At 44.0% G+C, this 23,400-nt stretch overlaps 1 protein-coding gene across 3 annotated transcripts in view; it reads left to right on the forward strand.

Annotated features, from left to right (window-relative positions):
- Positions 1 to 23,400, forward strand: part of mad1l1 (mitotic arrest deficient 1 like 1) — a 54,709-nt gene that overhangs the window by 18,621 nt on the left and 12,688 nt on the right. For all 3 annotated transcript variants that reach the window (XM_058091639.1, XM_058091638.1, XM_058091641.1), the window contains exons 10-17: positions 1,651 to 1,737; positions 2,724 to 2,868; positions 11,559 to 11,699; positions 13,425 to 13,481; positions 15,317 to 15,405; positions 15,633 to 15,723; positions 20,623 to 20,839; positions 21,489 to 21,682. In XM_058091639.1, the coding sequence (XP_057947622.1) occupies positions 1,651 to 1,737; positions 2,724 to 2,868; positions 11,559 to 11,699; positions 13,425 to 13,481; positions 15,317 to 15,405; positions 15,633 to 15,723; positions 20,623 to 20,839; positions 21,489 to 21,682 (1,021 nt within the window). The remainder of the gene's footprint in view (positions 1 to 1,650; positions 1,738 to 2,723; positions 2,869 to 11,558; positions 11,700 to 13,424; positions 13,482 to 15,316; positions 15,406 to 15,632; positions 15,724 to 20,622; positions 20,840 to 21,488; positions 21,683 to 23,400) is intronic.

The following is a 23,400-nucleotide window of genomic DNA, read 5'->3' on the forward strand; positions in this document are numbered from 1 at the left end:
GGACTGTAAGGCTACTGCTCATGTTGGATTGGCAGTTTATTCTGAACCTAGCTTAAATGCTCCACTTAAGTGAGCCGTTCAATCTCATATAGTCACTGGGTGCATGGTCTTTTAAAAAAAAAAAAAAAAAAAAACCCAACAACAACCCCCCAAATTTCTGGGGTCTGTAATTAGCGCCAGGTCCATAGACATGAGCAGTTGTGGCTGTAGTCAACCACCTGGTGTAGTTTTTTCAAATGAACTTCATGTACTGTAGCTCTTTATGCGCTTCAAAATGTTGGGTGGGAAAGGTGTCCCGATACAACTGTCCATACAATACCGATATTGCAGCCTGGAGTATCGATATCAGTGGCAGCCGATATCGGCACAAATCAATTTTTTGCTAGTTATTTTGTCGTGCGGAATGTTAGAAAAGGCAGGTGATATTCCTCAGAGAGGAATAAGCATGAGGAAAGACTGAAATGTTTTTTTGGACTGACCTTGGCCTTGTGGTCTTGTAAGGATCGTCATGCTATATGCTACTACATGCTACTTCCCCCTGGCCATCAGACTGCTTAATGCCAAATAAGCCCCTCTTCCATGCCCACACGCACTACCAAAACTTTAAATTATTGTTATTTATTCTAAATTATTTAAATTATTTGTACAAATTACTGTTTACGCTGTACATTGTTGTTCATATTTGATGTAATCTATTTATTCTCCACTTTATTATTTATTATTACACGGGAGCCAGGCAGCAACATTTCGTTGGCAATTTCACTACTGTGTTATTGTGCAATGACAATAAAGAAAGTCTATGTCTATGCCGTTTTTTCTGCTGTTGATGGGGCTAGTCCTGTGGGCGACTTGGTAGGGAGGAGCGAGAGGTTTATAAAAGAACATCTTGAAAATGATCAGGGGTGCCCAAACGTTTTAATGCCACTGTATCTTTTCACTGAAAATCTCTCATTCTCATAGACCAAAGCTTGCGTATTGTCTTGTGACACCCCCATTATGAGAGTTGTAAACACAATTGTTGTAAAATAGGAGTTTTCACCCTGTTAACACCCTATTTTTTTGTTATATTTACAGTAAGAAGTAGGAAGGATAAACCAATGCGACCGGATAGCCTCAGTGGGCGGAGTTGGGGTCGCTGGCATACACACAGCAGAGTAGTGGAGCCTGCTGAGGAGCAATGCAAGATAACATAGTCAAGTCAGTAGATTGCAATAGATTGTCACATGTTTTCATCACCCCTACTCTGCGCTCATCCTTGTCATTTGTAAGGCTGCCCATTTAGGCGACAAACTATTTTGCCCTGTGTCCTTGTTGACTGGGTAACGGACATGGATTGCTTGAAGTCCACGTTTACGCTGCACATTTCATCTCTTAAGTGTCCAAGCTTCCACTGCGCCTTACTTAGGCCGCGCTCACCTTTCAGCTGCTGAGCAGCAGCTTCAGTGGCCCGTCACAGCCCCGATGGAGAAGCTAACGACACATGGGTAGTCATGCTGGTGTTCTCGCTCCCTTTCTGACAATGTAACCTGTGTGTTTGCTTTGTGCTGCCGTCTCCCGCTCTCCCTCTGTTTTTGTTTTTCTTCCCTCTCTGTCGTATTGATCTCACCATATGACCGCGTGCTAACATTTCTGTGTGGCATATTTCTGCAGGAAACCAGAAGATCTGTCCCGGGAGGTGATTCAGATCCAGCAGAGGGAGATTACACTGAAAGAGCAGAACTACACGCTCAACAGCCGGTAACAAACCAGAATTACCTTGCTGATATGGCCTTCTTTTTTTTTGCTGTGTTTCTGCCTGTCTGCTCCCCCCTCATGCCATTGCGACGTATCTCGGACAACTCCTTAATTGTCACCAAGTTAATTAAACTGCTCCCCGCTTCTGATAGGACTCCTTATGGTTTTGTGTGTGCACATGTGACGCAGAGGAAATTCACTAATTAACGGCGTTCTCTTCAGGACGAGGTGAAGTCTGCGGGGAGGCGTGTGCGCACGCTCCTCTCTGCCGCCCAAAAAGCTTTCATTAGCTAACAAGCGTCTCTGCTGGCCAGCGTATGGGCCTCATTATGCAATATTAGAAAGAGAAGAATGGCTGGGGGGAGGGTGGGCGTGCACAGGGGATGTCGGAATGGGGATAATTATTCTCCTCCTCCAGTATAATTACCGTCACATTGATCAGGCCACTCCACACCACGTCCAAGGAATCGCCTGTCTCTAATGTTTAGGGTAGGTGAAGGCTGATTTACTCAGCGTGTACGCCTTCCATCCCGATGTATGTCCCCTCGGTCTGCATGCCCGTACCGTTCTACGACAGCATCCATGCTGTTAATGCTGATGGAACAGTTTGCGCTTCTACACTATTACAACATCGGTTCTGTTGCTGCCGAGGCAGGCAGTGTACTTCTTCATAAATCTAGTCTAGTGGCCACCAGGCCTGGTACCTACCGAGCTAAACCTATCCACCTGCTTCCATTGACCACCCTGTCCTATGAATAAAGCCATCAGGACATATATAGAATATTACATTGACTCTGTCTGAATGATTACAGAGTCACGACTGCTGCGGGTTAATTCATTGATTAAGGTTCATTGTGATGCAATCACTTCTCTCTATGACGTTGTTTGCAGTGAGCATTAACAAGCCCGAGATTGTTTTCTGGGCACATTATTGATTCGGAGTGCTTTGTCTTTTCTCACCCCCGGCTTTCCCGCCACGTTCACGCCAGCCTGAGGAGCATGGAGCGCTCCCTGTCCGAGCTTCGGGCGGAGCTGTCCCAGCAGCACGGCAAGAATCTAGAGGAGCAGAAAAAGAAGGAGACTCAAGACGTGCTGCAGCGTCGGTTGCAAAAGAGAGTCCTGCTACTCACCAAGGTGCGACACACAACGTTAAAGCTCTAATCCCATGGCCTGTGAAGGTCCATCTCCAAGGCTCCATCTCTGCAGTCCGTGATAAGTTCCCTCTTCTCTTTTGTTGATTTTTCACTCTGGTTATCCTGCTCCCTCCAGCCATACAAAGCAACGAGTGATCCCGTGTTTATGGCAGTTCATTGGTCCCAGATCCAACTGTGATCAGGCTTTCTACAAAGCAAGATTCCGTATTTAGAACTCAATTATTTTTTATAGATGGAGCACAGAAAACCTGTTTGACCTTTTTAATTACAGTACAGTTTTTAATGTTATGAGAGCCCACTGGACCTGAAATAACACTAATATAGTCACTTTTACACCCCTATGACTCTATACAGTGGACATAATAAGATGTAAATAAGAGGCATGCTTGTGTGTGTTGCTGTGAATTTGTTCTGGTGGCACGGTCAAGAAGTGATGTCAGGGGTTGACTTTTAGCTTGGCGTATCGTAGATGATACTTTGGCAAGATAGTTCTATTTATTCTACTCATCTGAATCCCAACTGCATGTTCATTACCTTAGCATTTATTAATGCACTCTTGATCCACACATTTGGCACTGATGGATCTTAAAGGGGACCTATTATGATAATTTTTCCACCCTTTGTATTGAGTTGTGGACTCCTATAGAGCATCTACACACAATAACCAGCACGCAAAGCCTCTAGATCAGGGGTGCTCATTAAGTCGATCGCGATCTACCGGTCGATCGCGGAGGTGGTACTGGTCGATCGCTGGTCGATCGCGGCGTGACATTAAAAAAATATCATCCTCGCATCAATGCTGTCACTTGATTGATATACAGGGCAGCCATTCAGATGACAACTGAATGTTGCCCTTCGGGTGACCAATCAAATCAAACAACGTCTCTAAGTGCAGCAGAACTTACGATGTCAGCCTATCATCCATCCCCGTTACTTGATTGACATACAGGACAACCAGTCAGATGACAACTGAATTTTGACCTTTAGGTCACCGCTCATGCGTAAACAGCGATGCAAAGTGCTAAGCTAGTCGGCGAATTGCGTTAGATTTTAAGCCCTCGCTAAAGTTTATGGTCACTAAAATGAGTGAAGGAGCTGGACCAAGTAAAAAGGCAAAAACATATCACTTCCATACGGAATGGGAGGTGGACTTTTTTTTCACAATGTCTTTTTCGAAGTGCGTTTGCACCATTCTACAATCGCAGTACCAAAGGAGGGAAATGTGGAGTAATGTGGAGGTAATTACAAAAATGTTAATTGTTAATTATGTGTGTTTTGCAATATTGGCTCATTTAGTTATGTAAGGTACATCAACATACATTGCACGTACAAATAATCCTCAATACATTTGAAAATAAATAGATGTTTTGCATTTTTGTAGTGGGTAGATCATTTTGACTCGGTCATTTTAAAAGTAGCTTGCATGCTGAAAAAGTGTGAGCACCCCTGTTCTAGATCTTCCAGAATCTGCATCTACTGAGCTGTATTTCTTTGGATTTCGAGCTTCCCGCGAAAACCATCTGTTTTAATTAGGGCTGTCAAAGTTAACGCGTTAATGAGGCGGAAGTTCCCTTTAACGGTGGCAAATTATTTGCTGCGCCATTAACGTGCGCTCCTCCTGTTTGACCCTCGGCCCCCAACGTTTGGTTGAAGCACGGTAACTCTGTAGCCACAAGCTGTAACAAATATTGATGGGAAATGGAGAAAGAAAAGAGTATTTAGATTGTTAAAGTTAGCTTCATAGCTCTGGCAGATGGCTCTGTAGCAAGACCAAAGTTATTTGTATCACAGATTACAGAGACTGGAGCAGTGCAAGTATTGTTTTTATTGTCATACAGTGCTACCTTGGCATAAGAGTGGCTCAACTCACATTTTACATCTCTCTGATGATGTTTACATTGAACTGCCAGCTAAATTGGACTTCCAGCTGCTATTGAGAGGCTGTCAATGTGATAACCGCGGCTGAAGTCCAGTCTTGTGCTAGCATTAGCCATTTAGCTTAGAACCACCACAACGATGCACATTAGCACTGAAAGTCAACAAATCTTACCTTGATGCATTCCCACGTAGTATCAGCATTTGGGAGCAAGTATGAGGTGAAAGAAAGAGGGGAAAATACATCCACACATCCCTCTGGGCATCGGAGAACGGTGTATCGGTGCATTCAATGACCGTCGAAAAAGTAGGACAAATCGCATTAAACATTCAAAAACTGGAAATAATTAGGGTATTGTAATAAAATAATATTTACTGTAATATAATGACTAATTCCCATGTATTTTAGTGTTTTAAAAGAGAAATGAAATGACATGATTTTGCTTATGCAGCTCGACCATCCCACCTTGTTCAAAGAGAGAAAGCTTTGTTGCCTTTGCCATCCAGACATGACAGTGAGAATCCCTAACACTAAATCACATTCAATCCACATTGTCACCAACTTTAGACCTTTTAAAGGCTGTACTCTTCAACTTTTGATCAACAGCCTATTTCACTTGAATGCTGTTTTTTTCCTTTCTTTTTGCATTTTTAAGCTCGACTTAGAACCTCCAACAGTGCCAAATGTAGATCCTAACCATTTTTCTAACTACTCTTAATAGGGCTGCAGCTATTGAATATTTTGGTAATCGAGTATTCTAGTGAAATTTTGGTTGATTAATCGAGCCATTGAAAAAATATAAAAATAAATTTTAAAGAGCAATAACAAATTCACAAGAAAAATACAACATTTAACAAAATAATGAACGATCAATTGGTTAAATATTTATTTCTTAAATGTACATAGTACATAGTGTAAGTGGGGCTTATGTATATATACTATGTCTTAAATGGACATAGTACATAGTGTAAGCGGTGCTTATGTATATATACTATATGTCTTAAATGGACATAGTACATAGTGTAAGTGGTGCTTATGTATATACACTATATGTCTTCAATGGACATAGTACATAGTGTAAGTGGTGCTTATGTATATATACTATATGTCTTAAATGGACATAGTACATAGTGTAAGTGATGCTTAAGTATATACACTATATGTCTTAAATGGACATAGTACATAGTGTAAGTGGTGCTTATGTATATACACTATATGTCTTAAATGGACATAGTACATAGTGTAAGTGGTGCTTATGTATATACACTATATGTCTTAAATGGACATAGTACATAGTGTAAGTGGTGCTTATGTATATACACTACATGTCTTAAATGGACATAGTACATAGTGTAAGTGGTGCTTATGTATATACACTCTGTCTTAAATGGACATAGTACATAGTGTAAGTGGTGCTTATGTATATACACTATATGTCTTAAATGGACATAGTACATAGTGTAAGTGGTGCTTATGTTTAGGGCTATATATAGTATATCCAATTTGACTGCACATAGAACAAACAGTGCTGTAGGGAGTCTAACTGGTGTGAATGAAGCAGGCAAACAAAGATTACATTTAAATGAAATGATATATTAGCAATGTTTTTGGAAAAGGGCTAAGTGGACCAAAATAGAACAATTAAACAGCCAGTCAAAAACCAATTAATTAATTCACAGGAAACAACAGCTTCAGTTGCTGGGTATAAGGGAAAAAAAGGAAATAAAATAATTCTCACTGGGTGCAAAACCAAGCTGTGCAAAAAAAAAAAAAAACTACAACAACTGACTTGTAAAGGCCAGACAACATGCATTAATAATTCATTTTGGCAAAAAGTTCAGCTCCATATGGCAATAAAGATCATTCTAGGATTCATTCATATTTCTTTTCATTGATTCAATAGCATTCCAACCAGATGACATAGCGTCCATTATACACAGTGTGTGTTCTACTAGTAGTTAGTGTTGTGTTCAGCAACCATTAAAGATACTGTACAATAAAAAGATACAATGATTGAAACGAATCCAAACCGCACCATAAAAACCTAAGCCAATGACACCACTGGTTTAGTCAGACCATAATACATAAACAAGTCAATAAGGAAGTTTCCCACACAACCTCCCCAACATAGCGGCTTCATGTACCATTGGTAGCACTGTAGAGTTTTTATCCTCAGCCACAGCCACTGGTTGCTTTCACGCTGTGATGCTATTGTTGCCACACGGCCATGCCGGCCAGTCAGGAGGGGACTGTTATTATGCTACAAAAGTACCGCTTTCCAACGCATACATGTTTATTTCTTTCTTTCTGTTTTTTTCCCTGATTACAGGGTCGCCACAGCGGATCTTTTTCATCCGCATGTTGGTTCACGTCGGTTTTTTAATTTTTCTTTTCCTTCTCTGTCATTGCTTTGTCACTCTCTAATAATGTAATGGAGATACTGGAATGATTGGAATAACATTTGGATGAGGAGTAGTGGTTGGATATTCTGGCTGCCAATGAGATGTGGAACAGCCAAGAATGCGAGGCTGAGTGTGGGCATGCTAGCTACGGTACTTTTAATAAGGAGGCAGGTGAACGGGAATTATATTTATCCGCGGACTGTCCCTTATTCCTGCACCTGCACCCTTGACATCCTTTGGCATTCACTGGAGATGAAAGGAGCTCTTCCAGGAAGGAGCTTTTATCTTCTTATTTTTTCCCCTCTTATTGTCTTTTTGTGCTGCCACGTCTCAAGGAAATGCTTTCCTCACTGTAAAAGTTGGCCGTCAATGGTGGCTGCGAGGCTTACCAAGTACACAGGAATGCTCTAGTTAACTTGGGATGCAGTATTGCTTTCGGGTTCCGATACCGGCGCTGTTTAGGTATCAGGATTTGACGATACCACCTGTGCAGATTCCCGATCCATGAGTGTGTCTGTGCTTTGATGTTGACTGTCATCTGTTTGGTAACGCCACCAGACATAGAATTTGCTGTGGCTGTAGGCAACCCCCCGATGTACTCTACAATATGGCCCGTAGCTGCATTTGAAGTATCATGAGTAAGGATCGACCGATATATCGTCTGGCCGATATTTGCCTTCTTTCGGGTGTCTGGTAATGGCTGTAGTTACAGCTTTGTGTCACTTCGAAGTTTTCTCATAAGAAGTGACAGAAGCGAAACTTTCATTAATGCTCGTTTGAGAAATTGCCTTTCGTTTACCTGCAGTTTTAGATTACAAATACACATCGTAAAGGTCCTTGTTGTTGTTGTTGTTGTTGTAAGTGGCTGTGGAGATGTGTTGTGTTTCTCCTCGACAGAGCTACTGTTTTACGGCATGACTTGCAAATAACTTGTCTGTGATTCGTCCTGTGTGATAAAACCAAAGTAGTCCCAAATTCCGGGGAAGCTGCTGTCTGCTTTGGTGTCCATCCATATCTTCGTTAAACCTACAGGTCCTCCGCCGAGAACGAGAGAATGGTTCGCTCTGGCCAATAGCAAAGCGGCATCTTGAGGCTGTGCCCGTATAAAGTAGCACCGGATTGGCCAAAGCGTGCATGGAAGAAATGTGTTGCTTATGCATTAATTAAATAGAATTTATCCTGCATCTTTTCGATATGGATATCGCATGTGCAGATATCACAATGACGATATTATTTCGATATATCGTGCAGGCTTACATATCATCCCTCACGATATCACCATTTGATTATCGCTCAAAAATTGCACATATTCTTGGCCTACACCGGTGCTTCACAAATACGGGCTGTGTGCTTAAGGTCATCGTCCTGCTGAAAGATCAGTGCGCTCTAGAGCAGGTTTTCATGTTCCATTTCTGAATATTGAAATTCCCATATGACAGTTGGGTTTGGAGCCACATGACGGAGATAAACGAGGGATTGTGATGCTTTTTTAAAAAAAGTAGGAAATGGAATTTTCGCCTGCTTCCAATTAAGAGTGTCAGACTTTTTGCTCTTAAGGTCAACCCGCCGGCAGTTTCCCGCCCCGTTGTCTTTTCCGGCATCACACGGAGGTGGTGAAAATGGTAATGAGTCTTTTATCACGTCGTCCCACCACTGCCCTTTGTTTGCTTCTGGATTGAGTGTTTTTAAAGGTAGCCGGGCTGCCAGATTTGATTTAGATGTGAGTGAAGTCGGTGGCACGTTTAATGGACAGTAAATAGCCCAAGGGTTCCTCTGTCGGGGGTCGCATCCAAAAGTCAGAATGACCTCTGACAGCTCCATCGGCCGGCAGCGTTTCAGCGTTTGTTTGGCGGTTGTCTGACCTTTCAGACCTTTTAGAAATTCTACAGGGCGAGCCTAATCGGCGTCTGGTTATAATGATCATGTTTTTTGTTTTGACACAAGCCTGCAGGCTCATCACACCGAGCGATTGTGGGCCCATTACTCATTGATTTTTACATTCACAAGGTGCTGTGAAGAGAGACGGCTGCAGTAACACACGCCGTGCGCTCTGCACAGCCCGCCTTTATCGCCAGAGTGCATGAAAGATTAAAGGCGTCACGGAAACGTTTGGTAACATAGTTACGGCCCACCACGCTTTGGCTGGTTTTCGTTCCCTTTAGTGCACCGCCATGAAAGATGGCATCCCGCGTCACTGATGTGGCACATCAATTAGTCGTGCTAAGTGCAGCCTTTAAAGCTAGCTTGCGTCTGACTGTCCGGAGGGCCGCAGAAAACCTTAGCGATCAATATTGTTTGTACTTTGATGCCGCCATGAATGCTTGCAAGGCGAAGATGGTGAATGTGTTGCTTCGAAGTCACGGTGTGCAGCTGCTTGTTTTTCACACACCACCACCAGCAGCTAGCGTATGCTAGCAACAATGGTTTCCAAGTTGAATTTAGTGTGTGTGTGTGTGTATACACTAGGAGTGTGAATCTCAACACTGAGGACGATTCGATATACATCTCGATGCACTGCCAGCGATACCATACTTAAGATACATGGAATTTTCTGGCGATACGATTCACCCTCTTCACGATATGATGCGATACGATTCACCGTCTTAGCTATGCGATACGATAATCATTTAGCTCAAATCAATGCTTCTTGCGATATGATGCAGTTCAACATGATGCAAATAAGCAAAGGGAAAAAATGGAATTCAGTATGGTCCTACAAAAAGGATTTGGCTTTATTCCTTCTAGGCACTTGGCAGTATTCTACTAAAGTGCTGTTTATCTTTTTTACTATGCACCACTTCTTGATTATACTTTTTGACATCTTAAAACAGCAACAACCTTTCAAAAACAACTTTCCTCACATTTACAAACTTGTAAACTTGTTGGTAAACTTGTCCGTGTTGTGGTGTCCCCTTTTTAGGGGGGTCTGCATGTTTGTCGTGCTGCCGTTATACGGCTTCTTAACGCGGCATTCTTTGCAAATGACGGACGTTTTGTCAAGCTTTCCGCCGTTCTTTAAGAATCCGTAGTGTTTCCAAACATACAATTTAAACGTTGCGGGGGGGGTTAAATATAGAAACTTCCTCGCCGCTGCTTGTGTGCGAACGTCCATGCTGTTTTACTAGTAGTTGTATGTGCCTCACGGCATCCGTCCGTATTCAATACAAAACACCAAATAATGATGGTGCATTCATGGCACCTGGGGAACAGCATATGGTGGGAAGTTGAACATTAATAAAATGGCGCTTTCATCGGATTTCACCGATACCCACAAACGCATCGCGATGAATGTAGATTTCATCCGTCAATTGCATCCATACCCGGTGAATGAGCCGATGCACTCACATCGCGCGCATCAATGTATCGATTAATATTGACTATTTTCCACACCCTTAGTGTACACTGATCATTTTCATTTTGAAGCCCTAAACCGGATATGCCTCCTATGAATAATTTGTTTGCACACACTCACTGAATATTGCGCAAAGTGGTACTTGCTCCACTTTTGCACAAAGACCAAGCCACGTGCAATGAACTGTGACAACAGGAAAACGCATCATTATCTCAACAATAACTCCACAAGGTAGAATGACAACCCTACTAGTACACAAATGATATATACCGTATTTTCTGGACTATAATACACACCGGAGTATAAGTCGCATTTTTTGCATCGCACCATGCACACTCACACAGTGGTTTGCTTTCATCGCCGCCTATTAAACGTCTATTACTGACGCGTATGCTGGCCTCCCCGCCTCTAGGTCACATGGTTGAAACCCAGCAATCCCTAAATATTCCTAGCCTGTGGTCCAGTTGGAGTGTTTGCCGATTCAGCAGTTTTTGTGTATCACACGCACCCCCTCTTGAGCAGGCAGGAAGGCTTGAGTGACAGTCGGGGGCTATTTGGAGACGCAGCATCACAGTGACTGACACTTGTGAAGATGCTGCCTTTTTTCCTCAGTCTCAAAGAGAGCTTGTTGGTTTTTTAGCTGCATCGATTCTCCGGATGCGTTTTTGGTTCTGCTATTATCCAGGAGGAAACATTCCCTTGCCTTTTTACGCACTGGCGTCATGTCATGTGCCTGCAGACGTCGCTCTGTCATGGCTTGCTTTCATTTTCTCCTTCGCCAGCCTCTCCGTAACGGCGGCGAGCGTGAGCGTGACCCCGAGCTCCTCTTGTCAGCCAGAATGAGAGAACCGCCTCGCACTTTGTTGCTCATTTACAAAGGCGTTTGCCTGTCACGCACATTTGTCACAAACGACAGCCGCATAAGGCACAAAAACCCAAAACCCCACACTTCATTTTGCTCGCAAATGTCACACGTCATGTCTCGCAAAATACCATAAAGTCATGACCTTGTCTGCACGCGCGCGCGTGTGTTTTTGCAGGAACGCGACGGCATGCGTGCCATCCTGGAGTCCTACGACAGCGAGCTGGCCCCCGCTGAGCACTCGCCACAGCTCAGCAGGCGTCTCAAGGAGACAGAGGAGGTGCTGTTCAAGACACAGAGCCTGAACACGGAGATGGAGGTGTGTTTGTCCTATCGCACTTTCCAATGTCTGTTCATATACATTTCATGGAAACGGTATGGATGCACATTTGGTACTGTTGGATCTCGTGGAGGTTCGAAGTCAAGCTTGAAAATGAAGAAAGCAGCATTGAAGTGAAATAGGCTTTTGATGAAAAGTTGAAGAGCACAGCCTTTAAAAGGTCAAAGGTTGGTGACAATGTGGATTGAATGTGATTTAGTGTCAGGTATTCCCACCATCATCGTGTCTTGATGGCAAAAGCAACAAAACTTTTTCTCTTTGAACATGGTGGGATGGTCGAGCTCATGGAACTAAAAAGTCAAGACATGAGCTGGGCGATCCCATCGGCTGTCCGTCAGGACACGGGGCCTTCCTGGGCAGGAATGAAGATGGGTACCGGTGCAGAGTGCGGTCCCATAACCATCAGATTCCCTCTGCCTGAGAAGAAGAAACATCTTCAAAGGCCTGGTCGCCTTCAAGGTTTGGAATGAGCAGGACCAAACATGGGACATTGAAACTTGACTTGACGGTCCTGATGGAGTAGATACCACCTGAGATGTTGTCCACTACCATCATCATCCTTCAAGGGAACAATGGAGCTTCAGATCGCGCTGGGGCGTCAAACGGCAGCTGGCTAAGTGGCGATATTGCTGGTCTGATCACTGGTCTGTGTGGTCAGGACTGGCTTTTTCAACACTTGACCAAGGACTTCTCCCGCTAGGATTCACCTCAGGACTTTGACTCGGCCACGCCCAAAGTCTTTGGTGCCAAAGTCATTTGCCTTGTTGGACTTGTTGGCGTGTTTTGGATCATGGTCCTGCTATGGAAGCCGAGTTGCTTTTAGCTTGGGGTCACCAGCAGATGGCCGGCCATTCTCCTTCAGCACAATTCATGCTTTCATTTATCACAGCAAAACAGCCCCAGACCATCACACTACCACCACAATGTTTGACTCTTCTTTTGCTCTAATGCCAGATGGAATGGGACACACACCTTCCAAAAAGTTCAACCACAGTATTTTCCCAAAGGTCTTGGGCATCATCAAGATGTTTTACCAGTTATTTTTGTCCAGCAGTGGTTTTGGTCTTGGTCTTGTTTTGCCCAGTGTCTTTCTCATGGTGGAGTCATGAACACTGACCTGAACTGACGCAAGTGAAACCCGCACTCCTTTGGATGTTGTTGTGGAGTCTTCTGGATGAGTCGTGGCTGCGCTCTAGGTCATTTTGGTTGGCCGACCACTGCTGGGAACGTTCACCACTGTTCCGTGTTTGTGGATAATGGCTCTCTCTGCGGTTGGCTGCGGTCCCAAAGCTTAAGAAATTCGAACCTTTTCCACACGTACAGCTCTCAGTTCACATCAGTTAATTTTACCGGGTGAGGGGTGTCACTTTTTTGTGATGGAGGGAGGGAACACTGTATTTCCACAGCGCCTGGCTGAGTGGTGGCGGGTGCAAACACCAGGCCACATCCATTTCTCAGATAGCTTGCCTACATTGTCCATTCGTGTATTGCATCAATAAATATAAGGATTTTTACATTTAATTCATGGATATTTTAGTAACTAACCCCAAAAAACACAGTCTACTGGTAAAAAAAAGTGTCAAATGTAACGTCAACATCTGTCTGCTCGTCCGCACGGCCATTGTGAACAGCACATGCACACATGTCGGTTGATGCAACACATTGTCGGCCATTCTCATTCTCCTCGTGTCGTCTCCTGCTCAGGTGCAGCTAACCAAAGCGGAGGACGAGACGGGAAGCCTGAAAGTGCAGCTGCAGACGGTAAAGAGGTGTTTGTGGTCTTTTTTTCACATGTGTATTGCAATGCTGGCGTTTAGATTGGAGCTGTCGCCAGAAACTGGCAGGCTGATGTTCTTCTCAGCGACAACCCCCCCCCCAGTTTATTGAACCCTGCGAGTTGCTTGATGTTTGCTGCGTGCACGCGTGTCCTATATATTCCAGAGCTGGCTAAAAATATCAACAGTGCCAGCTAAAAAGCTTGATTCTTAAAGCCACGGCTCGCTTCTCGCTGTCCTCTTTACGCTCATCCAGCCTGCCCTGTTGTTGACATGATCCTCAGCAGGAGAACTGTGCAAGAAAAAGTTCACCGTCGTAGATGTCCGTGTAGTTGAAACTTCCAGCGACGCGACCACAGCAGCCCTTCAAAAGCTCCATTTTCCCGAGATGCCCAGCAGGCGTTTGTACGCTAGCATGCGCTCACGCCACTGTGTCTAACAAGCTGACTAACAGGAATTTTACCATCTGTCCAGGAAGGAAGTTTGACTCCTCGTCTTAATTACCTTACCTGCTGCTCCCACCTGATCACACAGGAAGAATAGACAACAGAAGAAATCTAATACATGGATTCATTCATTGTCAGAATAGAAGGGCGGTATGACCCGTAACGTTAAAAATAGCTTACAATTATTCACAGCCTGTCGGAACTTCGCCTGCACTCACTTGTAAGCAAACATTCAGTTTCCATGGAAGGCGTTTTGTGTGCCGGTTGTACCAAACGCTCCTCTCTAAGGGGGGGAAAAAACTACCAAGCACAAAAAAACCTTATCAGCCATCTTCTGTGACTTTTTTTACAGTGTAATAGTGCTTTATTTATTACTCTCTTATGTTTTGGTGCCGTAGCGACCCCTGAAGCAAGTGTGCAGCTATGGATGTTCTAGTTAGGTTGGTAGCTTGCCTCTTGCTTCATTGTTTACACTCGGGAGCAGCTGTTATCTTTGACCACCCCTTCGCTACGGAGGAGAGTATGTCGTATGCTAAGGTCCTAGTATCAGTGCTAACCCGGCTGCAGAGAGACGACCATGATGCAGCATGATTGAAGTTTTTCTGTAGAATATACTATTCTTTTGCAGCAGCTATTTGTCTATAAGATTGTTTACATTGTAATAAAACTTTGATGTTTATATAGACTTACTTTGTGGAACAAATATTGTTATATCTATATTATATATATATATATCTATATATATATTGATATATATATATTATAATATCTATATCATATTTGGATACGCAACCGAAATATATATAATATAATCTACCTTCAGGTGTGCACACTTAGATTTAAACAAAAAAGTAGGTTCTTTATTCTTGTCGTCATTGGCGCACATCAAAATAGAAAAAAAAAACCATCACACCTTTTTAAACTTTGACTGGCTCAATGTCGCTGCTTACTATACTCACTTTTTTTTTTTACCGGCCTCTCGTTGCCGAGGAGACGTCACCGCAGCCGTGGCAGCGTGTATTGACGCGTGAAATCCACCTGTCTGTTGGAGCAGTAATTACTTCTCTGTCTTGGGGAGGCATGGGGTGAGGATTAGCGGGGTTGGCGGGGCCCAGCAGATGCTGTCAGAGGATGAAAAGTCTGGGGGGGAGAGAGGTGTAAATGGAAATGAAGCATAATTGCTGGAAAAAGCTGCAATGTCAGGTCCACAAACCTATAAAGATGCAAAAAAAAAGAACAATAGTCTTGCAGGGGGACAGTTCTTAATCAGCGGTGCGATCAATAATGGTTTGGTCCCCTGCCCATCCCCCGCTTGGATGTACGGCATCCTGTGCAGGAACTTCATCCAAGGCATTTAGTCTCTGGTCTCTTTCAGCTGGAGTTTGAGCTGGAGTCTCTGAGGAAGCAGCAGGCGGCCTCGGATGACGTCTCCTCAGCCAGCAAGGAGGAGGTCACCATGCTAAGGTAAGTTGTGTGCTTAACGCCTACATCTGTCATGCTCCGCAACATATTATTGTAAACATATTCCTTTTGTTTTAACTTTGGACTTTATTTCTGACTATTTATCCTGGCGGTCTGGCCCGTGTGCTACGTTTTGGTAGAAAATGGCCCCCACTACTTGGCTGCATAGCTCCTCCGTAGAGGTATGGCACTTCAGTTATTTTATCTGCACGTGCTTCCTTATCGTGCAGGCAGAAAATTGAAGACCTGGAGGCCGAGCGCCAGCGCTTGGAAGGGCAGAAGGAAATCCTGGAGATGCGACTGGAGAGACACAACTTGCAGGCAAGTAGCGATACCTTCCTCCCCCTGCTTCCAGGAACTCATTTCAAAAGCCCCCGAGGGCTTTGCCACACGTGCCCACACTTTCTCCCCAAGCACCACTGGCTGGGTGTAATACTGCCAGATGGAGATGTAGGCCAACCTTAAAACTGGTGGAAGGAATTAGTAGTTGGTTTTCTATGCTTATTGTCTCTTGTTATGTCTACTATATTATGTAATAGGAGTCTAAAAGTGACTATAGAGGTGTTATTTCAGGTCTAAAGGGCTCTAATAATCTTAATAAGTAAAAGCATATTTAGAAGGTGGTAAATAGGTTTCTATGCCTAATATGTCTTATTTTGTTTTATTATGTCTACTTTATTGGGAAAAAGGAGTGTAAAAGTGACTATAGGGGGGTTATGTCATGTCTAAAGGGCTTTAATCATGTTAAAACGTTAAAAAGAAGGCGGTAAACAGGTTTTCTACATTTAGTGTCTTATTTTCTCTTATTGTGTCTACTATATGTGGTCATAGGAGTGTACAGGTGACTATAGGGGTGTTATTTCATGGGTAGAGGGCTCTAATCATGGTTAAGTGTATTTGGAAGTCGGTAAACATGTTGTTTATGTCTTATTGTTTCTTATTATGTCTACTATATTGGGTATAGTGTAAAGGTGACTATAGGGGTGTTATTTCATGTCTCGATGATTCCAGATGATTAATCATGTTAAAACGTGTATTTTGAAGGAGGTGAACAGGTTTTCTACGTTTAGTGTCTTATTTTCTCTTATGATGTCTACTATATTGGGTCATAAGTCAGGTGGCCTGAAGCAACATCATTTCAACCTCACCGTTACGAAAGAGTCCAGCTGCCTTCATCTTTCAAAGTTACTTTACTAAGCGCCTCAGTTCTACCCTCTCCTTTTTCTTCAATTGGCCGTGCGTGAGCGTTTCATCCCGCTTGGGTCCTCCAATCCCCCGACTCGTTTGGGTCCAGCTGAGCTTTGCCCGGGCCCGATAATGAAGGGTGTGTGAGCAAGCCTTTCTGCTTCAATTTAACTGCAGAGTGAAAAGAATCTCTGTGTTCTCAAGCATGGCCAACACACTTAAGGCAATTACCCGCCAAATGTGGGCAGGCAGGACTTTTACACAGCGTGTGCGTGTGCACGCGTACAGCGAATGCATCGGGGCAGACGGCTCCACGCTCTCCGGGAGACCACCACAGCAGCCGTGACTGAATGGAAGCGCATTTGAACGGACCGGAACGGTAAAAGGCGTGACCGGCTAGTAGAATAAGGGCAAAATATCGGGCTTTAACCTGGCGTGTCCGTGGCAACAAAACGGCCAGGCCAATACCATCGGCATCGCTCTTTAACGTACTTGGCGTGTCACGGCTGTACTTTCCGACTCTGACTTTTCCATTGACAAAAGTAATACTCTCTCACCACCTCACGCTTTGAATTTCACTGCTTCGTTCTATCATGCTTTTCCAATAATTTTTTTCTTACTTTTCCAATAAAATCCATAAATCATACTCTCTCATGGTTGAATCCAGCCAATATATGGCCCATTATTAATCCAAAAATTGGCATGTTAAAGAAGAATCCTGTGTATTTTTGGCCTAAATGGAGCATTAAAAATGTGTTTGCTTCATGAAAGATGCTACATTGCTAGGTTGCTAAGTGTGAATGCTTTCCATTGCGGTGTCAGTCGTGTAATTGACAGTTGATGAGTCTAAACTGGTGAAGTGTCGTATTCCACAGATGCACCGCTGGTGTGCTCCCACCCCCGCCAACACGACAAAATATCATGGCTGTTGTTGTTCCATTCAGTTTTTTGTGTCGCACCATCAGCACCCCTTCCAGTCGTAATGGCGGCGCCTCTGAATATTTCTCCACTTTGTCTTTTGTGATGCCGCCGTCAAGCATGTAGATGGGGAAAATCGTTGCCCTTGCAGGTGATTGCATCAAGCCCACCTCGTCCATGTGCTCGCAGATTGAGATGTGCTTGAGATGTTCAGGTTTTGTCCTTTAAAGAATGAGACATGCGCGGCCCGGGCCACGACGTATCGTTAACCAGGGCGAGCTGCGCTTCGTGGGCGCCCACGGGATGGGGTACAATACTAAGCGGCTCACCTACGTCGCCCTCGAAACACCGGCAGTGTTTTTGTTGTTGATGGCATGAACTAAATGATCGTTTATGTTGCATGACTTTATCTTAGTTTGCCTCTCCAATGCCTGAGGCCGTGCACAGCGTGCGCTAATTTGATTCTTCAGTGTCTCCGCAAGAGACTTCAGACTTCATGCTTCAGTGGTTGTCTGCTTGGTACCTTTTTATGGACGTGTTTGCATCTTTAGGCAACTATTAAGGGTTGTTTACTCACACAGTGTTCCAGTACTATTTAAAAAGTACATCAGTTGAATAAATGCTTAAAAAATAGAGCCAATTTTGGCGTACCACTGATTAATGGTGACATGGACCAAAACTAATTCCGATATACTTTGGTAGAATATACATATACGGTATATATCCCAATATTTTTTCCACATAGTGAGTTTAGACAAAAGTCAAAGCCAAATGTGTGTGAAAAGTTGTATTAAACTGAAAACAATCTTATTGGAAATAGCCACTGAATTAATATAGTATAGTCTCCTTTTTTTACATAAAAATGGAAAAACTTCAATCTAATGTTGAATCTTCAGTGCAAGTTTAACAAGTCATTTATATCAGTATGTACGAAGAGCTCCAAATGAACAGAAAAAGTCAATCAAGATAACAACCAGCCACACGTCAGTCTCTTGAATGGTAGCAGAACATTAGATGACTCTTTAAATTGTGTTATTACGAGCATTGAGGGGTTGTGTTCACAGACATCCCGTCATTAAGGACGTTGTCTTTTAGGAGAAACATGAATCCTCTAGGATGCTTCTCGAGTGTCCAAGTGTCCTTGTCCATATGAACCTCCCAGCCTAATCACTCACATTTGCTTTTCTTTACACAAGCTTTATTTTCTCCTCCACCGTCTTTTGTACCTTATTTAAATATCTTCCACTCTGATGTTCTCCCCACGTGTATTTGGATTTCAAAATAAAGGTAAATGAGGATGGCACTTAATTGGCTTGTTGCTGATGTGCGTGCTCCACATTACGCAAGCACATTCTCTTTGTTCACCATATGTTTGATATTTCAACCTGAAGTTGGACTAATGAGCTGGGGAGTGTGCTTTTTATCTTTTTTATGCCATTTCTTCTTCCCTCCAAGCTCCTCCTCACCGCCAGTTCATCAGTCATGTCTCTGTCGGAGGGGCTTCCACAATGTGATGTGGCCATCCAGCCTTCCATCCACCCGCCCTCCAATCCAACCTTCCATCCACCCGCCCTCCGATCCATCCATCCAATTCACCCGCCTTCCGATCTATCCATCCAATTCACCCGCCCTCCGATCCATCCATCCAATTCACCCGCCCTCCGATCCATCCATCCAATTCACCCGCCCTCCGATCCATCCATCCAATTCACCCGCCCTCCGATCCATCCATCCAATTCACCCGCCCTCCGATCCATCCATCCAATTCACCCGCCCGCCGATCCATCCATCCGATTCACCCGCCCGACGATCCATCCATCCGATTCACCCGCCCGACGATCCATCCTTCCATCCACCCGCCCGACGATCCATCCTTCCATCCACCCGCCCGACGATCCATCCTTCCATCCACCCGCCCGACGATCCATCCATCCGATTCACCCGCCCGACGATCCATCCATCCGATTCACCCGCCCTCCGATCCATCCATCCGATTCACCCGCCCTCCGATCCATCCATCCGATTCACCCGCCCTCCGATCCATCCTTCCATCCACCCGCCCGACGATCCATCCTTCGATTCACCCGCCCGACGATCCATCCTTCGATTCACCCGCCCTCCGATCCATCCATCCGATTCACCCGCCCTCCGATCCATTCTTCCATCCGATTCACCCGCCCTCCGATCCATCCTTCCATCCACCCGCCCGCCGATCCATCCATCCGATTCACCCGCCCGCCGATCCATCCTCCCACCTGCCATCCTATCCATTCCTCCATCTCACATTGCTGCCTGTTTCCTGCTAATATATTCATTCATTCATTCATTTTCTACCGCTTTTTCCTCACAAGGGTCGCGGGGGGTGCTGGAGCCTATCCCAGCTGTCTTCGGGCATAAGGCGGGGTACACCCTGGACTGGTCGCCAGCCAATCACAGGGCACATATACTAATATATGTATATAATAATAAAATTATAATAAATATAACATATATACATTAATAAATATATATATATATATATATATATATATATATATATATATATATATATATATATATATATATATATATATATATATATATATATATATATATATATATTATAATTAAAATATTATATTATGATTTTATTATAATAAATGTTATTTATACATATATATTAAATAATAAACAACTTTTACATTGGATTCGGCAACAAAACATAACTTTTATGTCAAAATTGACAAATACATTTAGCAAAAAAGATAAAGTGTTGTTTATTAAATTAAAAAGATAATCTGTACTTAATGTTGTATAAATATATGTAATATTTAAAGATAGGTCCATAGGTACATATGAATGTGGGTGGGAATGGTTGTTTGTCTATATGTGCCCTGTGATTGGCTGGCCACCAGTCCAGGGTGTACCCCGCCTCTCGCCCGAAGATTAGCTGGGATAGGCTCCAGCATACCTCCACCCTAGTAATGTGTGGGGTACAACAGTGGCACCGAGGCTTTTTTCGTGTCAGCTAGGTTAGTTATGTATTGAACGCAGTCCATGATGATGGCATAGCATTGCAACGCTCACTTAGCCCCGATGGAAGCAGCTTGATGAAATCCCATCCATCTACCTTCTCAGGGCGACTACGACCCGGTCAAGACCCAAGTCCTCCACCTAAGGATGAACCCCACCTCCGAGGCCAAGCAGCAACGGCAGGAGGAGATGGATTCTCTTCGCCAGGAAGTGGACCATCTCAGGGACATGGTGCGCAAGCTGCAGGAAGGAGGCCACTCCCAGCTCGATGCCCTCATGCAGTCGGCCAACCTGACCTTGCCGCCGCCCAAGGAGGTGCTGGGTAAGTCAAGTAAGCGTACACAGGTGGTCCTGGTCCTGACGTTCAGTCGTGCCAACACTCCTATGAATGAATAAAAAACTTAAATCTGGTCGGGAAAACCAGACTCCCCAGAGCACTGCACATACTACTACGCTCCACAAACTGCAGGCACACCCAGGGAGAACAACGCCACTTATTATTGCACTTTTTACACTTCATTAGCCCCCCCAAAAGGCAGTGTGCCCTTCAAGCACACAGAAAACCTCATCAGCCACCGGAAAGGTTTGGAAAGTGCAAGAGGTTGGCCAGAGACCTCCGTGGCTTCACAGCAGCTCCTCGGAGCGTGTGCCCAAATACGGTGCACCTTGCTGGGCCACAGCAGGTGGCTCTTCCCCCTCTATACTCTGCTTCTATTCTCTGTAGTAGTCATGTCATGATAATTCATTAGGACTCATCCTCCATATCAGTGTTGAGAAGCATGGTCATTGGTGTTGGTATCAGTTGGGAAGAAAGATATCATGCATCTGTCAGAAGAAGCACGCTTGTATTGATCCAGTACTTTCGCTGTCCTTGCTATGGAAATTTGCCTCAATCCGCCCACCTTATTTTATTCCGGTTTGCTTTTTGTAAAAACATGAAACATTCACGATGTTGTTTTTTTCTTCTTTAGAGCTGCGGAAGCAGATAGAGAGCTCGGAGCTGAGGAACCAGCGGCTGAAGGAGGTGTTTCAGAAGAAGATCCAGGAGTTCCGCACTGTCTGCTATATACTGACAGGCTACCAGATCGACATCCCCATCGAAAACCAGTATCGCCTCACCTCCGTCTACGCTGAGCACATGGAGGACTGCTTGATCTTCAAAAAGGTTTGCTCCTTTTCCTCTGTCATCCTCGGCTGCAGGGACCGGCAGATTGTTGTTTTATTTAGTTTTGACCGAAAACAAGAAAAAAAGTTTACAAAATGTAATTAAAAAAAAGAGTTAAAAGGCATACATATCAAGAATGCCATAATAATAATACTAACACACTTGACTTGGCATGATACTTGGGGCGTCCAAGGAGTTTCCACACTTGGATATATTGAACGCAACACATGTACACATTCTAAGATGTTATCCATATTTTAGCTTTGTCACATAAGTGAACAAAAATTACTTTTGCTCTTTTTTCCCCTTTTTCTTGAAATAACTGCCGTGAAGTTTCTTCTCATTATGCCCATCATATGTTGTATTTATTACACTTTTCCCCGAGGTGACTCTTCCTTTCCCGTGTCGGTCCTCATGTGTGTGCCAGTTCCGTTGTAGCGCTTGATGGTGTAGAAGTCGTTGTTTGCAATTACAGAGGTCAAACGTTTCCTGCAGTTCCTCACCAGGTTTGCACATACAGCAACAGGGATGTTGGCCCACACCTTAACGCAAATCCTCTCTAGATCTGTCAGGTTTCAGGGCTGTCGCTGAGCAACACAAAGTTTCAGCTCCCTCCAAAGATTTTCTATTGGATTTAAGTCTGCAGACTGGCTAGGTCACACGCAGCCACTCCTTGGTCATCTTGGCTGTGTGCTTCAGATCTTCAGGAAGATCCAGCCGCGACTCATCTTCAATGCTCTGGCTGAGGGAAGGAGGTTGTTGTCCAAAATCTGACGATACAAGGCTCCATTCAAACTTTAGACGAGCCCACATGTGCTGACTTCAGGGGAACCTTCTGTGCAATGCATGGTTTTAAACCATTACGCCGTTATGTTCTACTGACAGTAGACTTTGAAACTGCGGTTCCAGCTCTCATCAGGTCATTGATCAGCTCCAGCCGTGGGCTGATTCATCATTTTTCTAATCATAAGTGATGCCCCACGAGCAGAGATCTTACATGAAGTCCCAGTCTGAGGTAGATTAGTTGTTAAGCCTTTTTAAATTTTCTAACAATTGCAGTAACTGTTGATTTATTGTCACCAAGCTGCTTTCCATTTGTTCCACAGCCTTTTCCAGCGTTGTGGAGCTCTACTATTTGTCTCTGGTGTCTTTGGAAAGCTCTCGTGTTGCCCATGGTAGCAGTTGGATTATGACTGTTTGCTGTTGTAGTTTGCCTTGCTATAGGCGTTACTCCCAAGTAAGGCTCCCTAATGGTGCTGGTACTGTGTTGTTAGTTTGGAAACGTTCAAGCTCGGTTGCAGATGGCGCCTTTAGACAACTAACACCCCGATAGTCACTTCTGTTATTCCTTGTTTACATCACATTGTGTAAGCTACGGGATCACCGCAGGGACAAAATGAACATGGACGTGAGTGTAGCAAGCTAGCGAGCTAACTAGTTAGCCTCTCCATTTTTATCACTGAATAAAGTGTTTTAAACTGGGTGGGGAAGAATGACAAAGATGCCAAAAACTTCCAATGAGATTTCCATTCTTCCAATTAGGGATGTCTAAAAATGATCGGCAATCAAATGATATTGGTCGACATTGGTATCCGATTTTTTTCTCCTATCATGAAAACCAATTTAAAAAAAGTGTATACAATACATATGTGTTCATTCCACCACTGGAGATGGCAATTTCAACCCAGTCTGAGCCGTGGGACTCTCGTCTCGGCCAT

The sequence above is a fragment of the Doryrhamphus excisus genome, chromosome 1, assembly GCF_030265055.1.
Source record: "Doryrhamphus excisus isolate RoL2022-K1 chromosome 1, RoL_Dexc_1.0, whole genome shotgun sequence".
In the NCBI taxonomy this organism is placed as follows: domain Eukaryota; kingdom Metazoa; phylum Chordata; class Actinopteri; order Syngnathiformes; family Syngnathidae; genus Doryrhamphus; species Doryrhamphus excisus.